The sequence below is a fragment of the Centruroides sculpturatus genome, unplaced genomic scaffold, assembly GCF_000671375.1.
Source record: "Centruroides sculpturatus isolate CEXI.00-Female unplaced genomic scaffold, Cexi_2.0 scaffold3050, whole genome shotgun sequence".
NCBI lineage: Eukaryota > Metazoa > Arthropoda > Arachnida > Scorpiones > Buthidae > Centruroides > Centruroides sculpturatus.
In genome coordinates, this window is record NW_019387422.1 from 2,282 (window position 1) to 13,210 (window position 10,929).

At 27.7% G+C, this 10,929-nt stretch overlaps 1 protein-coding gene across 1 annotated transcript; it reads left to right on the plus strand.

Annotated features, from left to right (window-relative positions):
* Positions 1 to 245: 245 nt before the first annotated feature.
* On the plus strand, positions 246 to 10,658 carry LOC111616415 (phosphatidylinositol 5-phosphate 4-kinase type-2 alpha-like). Its single transcript, XM_023357828.1, has 4 exons — positions 246 to 342; positions 9,000 to 9,096; positions 9,164 to 9,316; positions 9,379 to 10,658. Exons 1-4 carry the CDS (start codon positions 278 to 280, stop codon positions 9,541 to 9,543), a joined length of 480 nt encoding a protein of 159 aa, XP_023213596.1. The 5' UTR covers positions 246 to 277; the 3' UTR covers positions 9,544 to 10,658.
* Positions 10,659 to 10,929: the final 271 nt, after the last annotated feature.

Genomic DNA, 10,929 nt, shown 5'->3' on the forward strand with positions numbered 1-10,929 from the left:
ACTCAATAACAGCATTCTATTCAGTTTTGAGACATTATATTACAGTTGAAATTATGTTAGCTTTCATTTTAAAATTTAATTGAAAAATGTGTGAAAATATGGAATAATTTAAACCAAAATTTTGTAACATTTTCAGTAACTATAGAAAACACAAATTTTGTAATTTTGTATTTTTTCATGCTGTCCCAATATATTAAAAATTGCATATTTAATTAATTGTTCTTTATTCTATTTTTTGTTTCAGATTAATGAATTAACTCATGTCAGTATACCTGTGATGCTTCTCCCCGATGATTTTAAAGCCTTCGGTAAAATAAAGGTGGATAATCATCATTTTAATAAGTAAGTCAATTATTTATTTGTTGTTTAAAATTATTTATTATTGAATACAAAGCTTTTTTTACTAATTTTAAATTACATATTTTTATTTGTTTATGTTACTTTAAAATATTGATTTATAATAACTATTCATCATTTAATTTGTTTTAATTAAATAATTAATAAGCCTGTAAAGCATATTACTGCTGATTAATTCAGAATTTTGGAAGGATAAAGTAATTATCCTTATATTAAAGATTTAATTTGAAAGAAAAAAAAATTGTAATTGTTTTTTTATTTCAATATAACAGTTTCTTAGTTCACATACAGTTCAATTCTTTCAAGGGGTCCTTCCAAAATTTTAAAATCGAAAAATTAGAAGATCAACTTTATTTGATAGGATATTAAGTGTGCTTAAATGCATCAAAATTGTCTTGTTTATAAGTTAGAACCTTTCAAAGATTAACAAGTCCCATTAAGAAACACGAGAGAGAGAGAAAAAAAATTTGCTATGCAGTTTAACTTTCTGCAAGAGTTTATTTCTACTGTCTAAGTTTATTTTGAATGGAAATTTTGTGCCATTGAATATTTTTAACTTGTAAAATAAGATAATTTTGGCACTCAATTTTGTTGCATTTAAGCATAACTTTTTAAGTTCTATCAAATAAAATTATCATAAGGTTTTGCTTTTGGCTGTTTAGAAATTTTTCTGTTTAGCATTCTACATATTTCACAAGCTCCAGATAGTACACTTTTTCAGAAAAGAATAATATATTAGTTTGAATATAATATACAATATTTTAAATTAATTAATTAACTCACTTTAAATATACTAAGATATTTACAATACAGTAGCCCAGGCATGGCCAACATGCAGGCCGGATGTGGCCCATGTAATGGATTTATGTGGCCCGCAATTAATCTTTCGATATTAGCTACTCAAGTCAGAATAGATCGGTGAAAAATTCTAACGCCTAAAGAAAAAAAAAAGGTCAGCAACTCGCTGTCCGGTTAGAGTTAACCTTCCATTACAAATCTCTTAAGTAAAATGTTGATAAAGCATGATAATGTGAAAAATGTATCTGTAATCTCTATGTACAATTTAGTCTCTATGGGGTGACACCACAATGAGATCTCGCACCACCTCAAAATCTTCCTAGGGCAGCCTCTTGTTCAGCCTGTGAAAAAAGTTTTCTTTCCAATTCGGCCTGGGGACAAAAACTGTTGGCCACCCCTGCAGTAGCTTTGTTAGATTGCTCATTTGGATATATTGAACTTTTTTGATCTACCAAATACAAAAGCTTTAACCAACAGTTTTTAAAAAATGGTTGCCATTGAATTTCTACTGGCAGTAAAATATTACCTTATTCTAATCATTGACTATGAAACTACAATTGTATGAAATATGACATGAAAATTGCAAATAGACAAAACAGATGTATAGATACATCATTATATCATGCCATCATGTATCTCCCATTTGGTTTGTCTCCCAACATGTTCTGTATAATCAGGGGCTACTGTAATAGTTTTATATTAAAATTTTTTAGATTATTTGCAGTTTTTTACTGTTATGAAATAGAAAAAGAAACATATTAACATTTTTTAAAATTTAAAATAAAATTTGTTGTATTTATTTAGATCAGACATTTCAATTTAATTATTTGAATTCTGAACTAGCCATGTCCATTTATGTTAATTTCACAGGTTTGGAACATAATGACTGTAGAGGTGATAGATTTTGAAAGTAACTTCTAATTTTCATTCCTTTTTTTTTTTATCTTTTTTCTGTTTTGTGGCTAGCTTAGAAACTTATTGAAAAGAGCAGGAAAAATCTAATTTTTTTGAAATTATGGGCTTGGCTATGTTTGCAACTATGCATCTCAATTATTAATTGTAGCATTGTGTATTGGCATCTTTCATGTAGAAAAATTGATGAATAGTATCAAAGAAACATTCAGTTTTTTCTTTTTAAATGATTTTTAGATTAAAGCTTGAAAAAAGTCCAATCTTAAATGAAATTACCATTTGCTATTTAACTGTTTTGAATTGAAAATTTATAATAAAAAGTTTTAAAATTTATTAACATAAAATGCTGTTGTTGTCATAAGTCTTGTGATGTGTTTACAATATAGTAAATGATAAGTGAATATTGTATCATATTTATCATAATTATTGATAAATAAAAAAAGATTTCTTTTGTTATTTTAAAGATATTTTTATAATTATGCACATTATCTGACATCTGACTGATTTTTATCTGTTGTAATTTATGTAGAAAATATGCATTAAAATAAACATTAAGAATTTATTTATTAAATTAATTACAATGTTTCACAATTAATGTAAGCTTATTTCCTCTTTCATACATGTTAGTTGTCTAATAAATGTATAGATCTATGAAATTTCTGTTAGTATGGAATAAAACTTAATGTTTTGATAATTAAGCACAAGTAAATTAAATACTTGAGAATAGATCTTTTTTTCAAAATAAGAAAATCTGCTTCCTTTATGTTAATGCTTGATGAGTCTTTTGGAATTGAGAGAGAGAGTAATTTTTCATACATCCACATTTAACCATTTTAGAATAGGAATACATTTAATTACTCCTCATTAATGATAGTTAAAAACTTATTGATATTATTTGAGTGCTAAAATTTTTAACTTCAGATAAAAATATACACATAGACAGACTTTTTATATATACTGTATTTATATTACATATTTGTCATTATGTTGCCATTATGCTTATTTAAAGTCATATTCAATGTAATTTTAGAAATATTTTTAATGCATTGTAGAATTGCATAATCTAAAAATATATTTCTCTGAAACAGTAATTCTTGGTCCAAAATATGATATATTTTGAACCAAGAACTACTACTTCGAAGGATTTTTAAATTTTTTTTATATACAATTCTGTAATCTTCAAAATATATTAAATAACAAGACTAGCAACTAATTAATTTCTTTATTTAATATTAATATGAAAATATCTTAAAAATATTCACTTTGGTTGAAATCTGCTAAGATTATAACAAATGGTTTCTTTTGATTTGAAATATTTGTCAACTTAAAAAAATTTTCTGTGATCACACAGTACATTAGCTCTGTGAATTGGTAGTTGAGATCACATTTTGAACAACAGTTAGAGTGATGTTGACACAATTCTTTATAGAATTTGTAGATTTCAGTGTGAGTTAGAGTAATTGATTTTCAGTGTGAAATTCACAGAGTTTGAAATTCACACTGAAAATCAATTATATTAATTAGCATTATTTCAATTGTTAAAACTTACTTAATAATATGTAGTAACTGCCAAATGAGATAAGACATAATCTTTGAATGTATTTTACTTGTTTGACAAGATTATTATGAAATAATTTTTTATTTATTTCAAAGATTGTGTTTTAGTCAATGTGATGAATCTATGTAAATTTTTAGTAAAATATTTCTAAATTTCTGATGTATGTAATCTAAACATGAATTTGCCAAACTGATGCTGAATGTGTTAATATGTTGTTTTTAGTTTATCAGATTGTGGATTCAAATCATGCTTTGGGCACAGATGTTTACAGTTGTCAAATTCTAACTGAGACATTTTGTTTGAGTTTGCTTCAAAACCACTAGTCTGACATTGCTTGTTAAATAAACTAAATCAAATCAGGAAAAAAAAATCTTAAATTTCTGAAATGATTAGAATAATTATATTTTGAATTTAAATATTTATAAAATCCAAAAAGATAAATGTTTTCATTATCTGATACATTTGATTGGTATCGACATCTTATCAATGAAATTTTAAAACAGCAACATCAATTACAAAACAGTATTAGTAGTGTTTTAATTGACAATGTAATACTTTTTCTATCTGAGTCACATATTCCAGATGACCCTTGATGGTCAGAAATGTGTGTGTCAAACTCCAAGATTTTGTTTCTTAAAACTTAAATTGTATATAAGGAGAGGCTGGTTATTTGTAGCTATTTTCAAAAGAAGGTTTAATTAAATCTTCACATTAAACAGATGTAACATAAGTGTGATTTAAAACAGTAGAATAAATTATATTTAATTAATAACATACTGTATTATGCATCAATTTTGTAAAATAATTTAAAATATGAAAATCAGCAGGTAGATTGAAGTTTACATGAATCTTATAAATTTTATTAAAATAAAATTTATAAGATTTTTGATATAGATCCAAATATTTTTCAGTTTAAAGTTATTAGAAAGTTATATAAATAATTAATTACACATTTTGATTAAAAATTCAAATGCACTGCCTTTTTCTTCTAATCAACCTATAATGAAACAGATCAATCACTGATGTAATTTATAGAAATGCTATTTTTTTTTGTAATAGTAGGCATTATATAGACTACCTTTTGATAAAAATTAGTTTTATAATTGCATACCTTAAATTTTAAGAGATATTGATTTTTAAAAAGTGCTTAAAAAATCAATACTTTATAATGAGATTTAGATGGTGATAAATATTTCTATTAGAATGATTTATAATTGAAATATTTCATACAAAAATATATTTAACTTTTAAACTCTTTCTACACTTTGAGCACTAAAAGATTTTTCTGTCCATCTTTTATGGATTTGACTAAAGACAATGCACATGAATGGTAAAACTAAGATGATATTGAATATTGATAATAAGTTAAACCAACAATTTTATTTTAATTATTGAGGTCAAAAAAGATGATTGGCAGATTTGGTTGTTGTCATAAAATGTTTCCTTAATTTTGCCACTTGTGTGCGTTGGCCCTAAGATCATGACTATGCACTGCAGGTTTGACTTGATATACATGGATCAATTCATTTTTGTAAATTCTGAATCAAATCTCTAGATAGCTGACTGGTGTCTTTACCATCTTAACTGTCGACTGTCTCTAAAAATATTATTATATCGGGATCAATTGACCTTCGATTTATATAGCAGCTCCAGACTTCAATTATTAGATAGATCAAGTGTGTGTAAATTGAGATTGATAGCGAAATAGATAAGACTTTTTCAGAAATTTATGAGCTTATTTCTAAACTTGTATTTTAAAATTTAAATTTTGTAATAAATGCAGAAGTAAATCTACTTATTATCCTTAAACATTTTTGTATGTATGTATGTTCTATTAGCAATTTTACAAATAGATAACTTTTAGCTTTGCCAAATTTACCATTGATGTAAAAAAATAAGAAGTTGATATTCATACCTTTATAAAGTGTTAGAATTTAATATTCTAGAAAAATCTTAATCAAGACTGCATTTAAAGTAAACTTTTATAAATTCAGAAATTTGTTAATTAATAATACATAGATGAACAAGAATAAAAGAAAATATAACAATGCTATATAATGTATAGGAGTCAACATTTATTAATGGCTAAAACATTATTCAGGACTTTCCCATCATTCCTGTTAAATTTGAAAGCATAGAGAATCTGATGATGGGAAGATTTGGGACAAATATCCTAAAATTTTATTATAGATTTGAACTTTCTCTTTTTTGATTGTATGTAAAAAATCAATTCTAACAGACCTTTTTTTACTGTCTTATAATCATCCAAAATAGAAATGCATCTTGCAGTTGATGGGCCCTACAGGTTAATTGGTTAATGTGAGTCACACTTTTTATAAATTCAGTATGTTGTGCAGTTAGGTAAAGTAGATAAAATCACCAAACACTGGCAGTTGTTCACAGGTTTGTACCTCATCAATGGACTTGCAGTTTTTCAGGTTTTCTTCATGTGTTGAACACCTACATAGAAGCCAGTTTCCCAAAAAATAAAAAGCCTCCCAGGAAGACTTTCTAAGATTTTAAGTGGCATTTTTACAGAATGTTGGTGTCAGGGGATCTTGACAATAATCTGAGAAAGTTGAGGTATTCATCAGTGGCGTGCCGTCCTTGGAAGCGGTGAAAGTGCCGCTTTCCTTGTATTTTCTAAAATATAAAAACACATTGCATGATTATTTTCATATTTTAACGACTTTGAATTAATTAAAATTAATATTTAATATTAGAATGAACGAAAAATTGTTTGTTCTAAGATTGGAATCCAATTGTTCTTTTAACCTGATGCAGACCTTGGCTGAGGCCGAAAATGTTTGTTTTACGAATGGTTAAGAAGTACTGGACAATAGAGGTAAACGAGTGAGTACAAGAGTTCTGTATGGTTGACAGGAGTTTAAAAAAATCCATTAAAATATTTGATATATTTATTCTGCTTTTATTATGCTCTCCTACTTTTTATTACTTACAGATTTCAATGTTAAACTAGTGATATTACAATTTAGTATGTCCCATCTATAAGCGGATGCAGAAAAACATGCACAATTCTTGTACAATGTTAAAAATTAACTGTTACTTTGGCAGCATCATTTACAACTAAATGTAATGAATGAGATGCACAAGGTACAAAAAAATCTCTAGCATTTATTTTCCTTAAATTTATGATTTATGTATCTATTGTCATAAAAATTTCTTTCCATTTTTTTCCTGAGACTACAAATAAAAGTATCCGAGTACAAAGTAACCAGTTTCGACTTATTTCTACTTAAGATGTAGTTAAATAATTAAGCGATTAAGGAATTGGGGACATAAACAAAATCCTGATGAGAGCCGAAATTTTACTTAAAAATAGCTTAACCGAACCAATCTCTAGCCGAGTACAGTGGAGACTGATTTCTTCATATTAGATGTAATAAAGACAGAAATTTTTCTAGTTCGAGAATGACTGAAAAGTAAATTTTAGAAATTTCCATGGACACCTGGGCCTAAAACAAATTAGTTCAAACAACAGACAATCTATTAAGTTTAACATAATTAGATTTTTACAGCTATGGCGAGAAACGTTTAAAATTTACAACAACCCTGTCGTGTTTTTTTGAGGTATACTAGTGATGTGACAAAAGAGGTATTTGACATTGACCAGTATCGGCACCCTTGGGATTTGGCAGTCCGTTTGTACGCACGCACTGCAACCTACTCTGATTCCATCCATTAGCCACTCGTAGGGAGCTATTTGACTAAGTGGATTGTTTTAAGATTTAAAAAGTAAAGAATATTTTGTTATTTTTATGTATGTTTCTTTACAAAGCTATATTTAATTATAATCTTCTTTAAAAGTATATTTGTACTATTGAAGAATATTTTGTACCAGGTATGTACCGGTACATCCACCACACATTTTATTTCACCAAGTAAATTTTTATTATTTTATTTTTAATTGTAGCCCTTATATCGTGGCTAGCGATTCGGAATGTAATTGTGTAAATGTAAAAATGCATTTAGAGAACTCTGGGTTATCAAACAAACGAATACAAATGGACCCTAGACCATCACTGATGCGCAATTAACTGATTACCCCTGGAAGTTGGCTTATTACAGAAACACAGATTCCTATCATCAGATGTCATGGCACACACTGGTATTCATGTATTTTCATCTTTTGATGATTAATAACGGCAATTCCCAGTGTTCCGGACTTCCTCACTTCTCACAGTTGCAAATNGGTCGCCTAACTCGCCGTAGCGTGACGCTAGACGGCGAAAAATATATATTTAATTATAATAAAGTTACAATAAATTAAGTTAATATATAATTATATATACAGTACCTAATTTATATATAATTAATATATAATTATATGTACAGTACCTAATTTATATATAATTTATATAATACTGTCCAGACGATAGAAATCTCTCCGTAGCGTGGCGCTACGGACGGCGGGTAAGTAGTTCGGCTGCCCGATGACGTTTTACGTATTATAGGAGTTATTTTTACCGTTGTTTACGGATAATGCCACAATTTTTATAGGAATCATAACTATAGGAAACGCTTTTATAGGGGGATCTACTGTAATATAATAATAATGACGATCATATGTGTATAGTTCGTATATACTAAGTAGGATAATGATATAAGATTATATATATATACATGAAATACTTGGCAGAAAGACTAAATATAATAGCTAACAGTTGACTGCATAGCAGTGAGTTAGATAATTTCTAAATTTTAAGTTTGTGTAGGAAAGAAATTCTAAGTATGTGCTTAAATGTCAAAATTTTGCTTTTATAAATGTATAATATATTTTGTACCTTAAATAAGAGTAGAAAACATTTTATGCAATTGTCTTTCAGTATTTTTTGCATTTTCTGTAAGGTTGCCATTTCTGAATTGACTGTCATATAGTTTTTATTCTTTCCATTAATAAATTTCTCTATATTAATCCGGACTTGGAATCAGTCAGAGCCACTAGGTTCCATGACGTAAGACAGCATTCGATAGTTGCGTTGTCTACGACCTGAATACTTTCTTGCTTCTTAACTTTGATGATTTGGCAGGAACCAATTGAAAACTAGTAATTGTTACTGTTTGAGCCTAGAATTGGAGTAATGTGTTTATATATATTCAGAATGTCAAAGTGGACATTATACTGAAAAAGAAGTTGTCATATTTATACAGAATAATTTCTCATATATTAAATCACTGTCTGTTTCTCCTCCTTTTCAGGTTTATTTTTATTAAGATACTGAACATAGTTATTTTTAAAACTTTAAATTGGTTCAAGAACTGAAGCATGATGATGATTAGAGATAATTACTAACTAAAAAAATAATGAAATTATAAAAATTTCCTTTTGTTGAAATATTTTTGTTTATTTTAGAGAGAATATGCCAAGTCATTTTAAGGTAAAAGAATACTGTCCACTTGTATTTAGAAATTTGAGAGAGAGATTTGGAATAGATGATGTTGATTATATGGTAAAATTAACTATAAGTTAACAATTTTTTTCTAATTTTATAAGAAATTAAAAGATTTTATTTTTAGAATTCTTTGACAAAATCTCAACCATTGGCAGTCACTTCCCCAGGACGAAGCGGTGCAAAATTTTACGAATCGTACGATCGGCTTTTTATCATTAAGACACTTCAAAGTGAAGAAGTAGAACAGATGCACAGTCTACTCAAACAGTATCATCCTGTAGGTATAATTTAAACTTTTCTTGTTTTTCTTCCATAATAACGATGTATCATTTTTTTCAGTATATTGTGGAATGCCATGGGAAAACCTTGTTACCACAATATTTGGGTATGTACCGATTGACAGTTGAAGGTGCAGAAACTTACATGGTAGTCATGCGTAATATATTTAGTAGTTCTCTTAATGTCCATCGAAAGTATGATCTTAAGGTAATATTAATATTATAGAAATTTTACACAAATTATGATTTATTGTTAAATTCAAGGATCATTGAAATGAAAACAAGCCAAAGGACATATTAGCAAGATAATTGTAACTTGCTAATATATTGTTTGGCTAGTAGAATTGTTCCTGCTTCTCTTCATCAAAATGAAATCTGTCTCTCTACAGATATTTCCTCAGTTCCTCAAAATTGTGAAAGTCATGGGATGAATCTGGGTCATATTGCTGGAGTGTTTTCACTGGAATTTGGAAAGTCAATCCTTGATAATTTTTGCAGTTTGGGGAAAGGCATTAATGTGAAGAAGAATGACTCCTGAGTGAGTAACCCAGGCCACTTGGTCTTGATTGATGATCGGAGATTTGAGAGTTTCTGAATACGGCATTTCTGTAGGCAAGAAACTATTAACAGTGGGCCCTTTGTAAGAAAGTAAACTACCATGATGATGTGAAAAAAGGCAGACTATTATTACTTATCATATAATTTCACAGCTACTTGTTAGTGTATCATAATACTATAGTGGTGCCACTTGTAATTTATGCCAAAGATGCTGCAATAAACCCATTCTGTATTTTATTGTATCCTTTGGCATGTTTTCATCTGAATGATTCTATATAATAGTTTGATTAAGTTTGGAATATTATAGCATTAGAGAGGAGTAACACTGAATAGTTTTGTGACATTGCTCTCTGATATATATCATTAACTGAAAAAGTTTTATTAGATGTTTACTATTTATCTTTATCACATACAGTTTCAGTTGTACCTTAGAAAACATAATAGTTTGACCAAGGCATCTCTTATTGTATGAATAAAATATTTGAGAATATCAACTGGAACTGTTAATATACAAAATGTTTGCTATCCAATATATATTAACAGCTATATGTCCCTACTTGGAAGTATGGTATTTGTTCTCATAACTTATTTTTCATGCTGTAGGCTGTTTGTATCTTGTACAAAGTTGTGTTTTGTAGTTAACTAAGACATCTTCGGATATAATGGACAATTAACATTATTGGATGTTTGCTTCTCTTTATTAGTTCTTTATTCTTGACTGTTAACGTAATGATCTAAACAATTTTAAATGAACTTATTCTAAACTGGTCATCAAATGTTTTTAACTGTTATTAATTTAAAATAAATTATATAGACAGCTTAATTATTAAATTATAAACTACAAGAAAAATATTTTAAATATTATATAAAAATGCAAGTTTTAGAGAAATTTAAAAATTTTAAACAAAATATATCATCATCCTGCTATGTTGATTCTGGTGAAAAAACATTTTAAAAATATATTTTGTGTAAATGCAGTATTAATGATATATCCTCTTAAAACAAATTCAAATAATTTTTAGGAGTGAACATAAGACTGCTTGAGAGAACAAAT

What these genes read in the sequence shown, in the direction of transcription:
- LOC111616415 (XM_023357828.1), top strand. Translation starts at nt 278, where the DNA reads ATGCTTCTCCCCGATGATTTTAAAGCCTTCGGTAAAATAAAGGTGGAT. An exon ending in GATAATCATCATTTTAATAA is followed by an intron (nt 343 to 8,999) that starts GTAAGTCAATTA and finishes TGTTTATTTTAG; the next exon opens with AGAGAATATGCCAAGTCATT. An exon ending in TACTCAAACAGTATCATCCT is followed by an intron (nt 9,317 to 9,378) that starts GTAGGTATAATT and finishes CATTTTTTTCAG; the next exon opens with TATATTGTGGAATGCCATGG.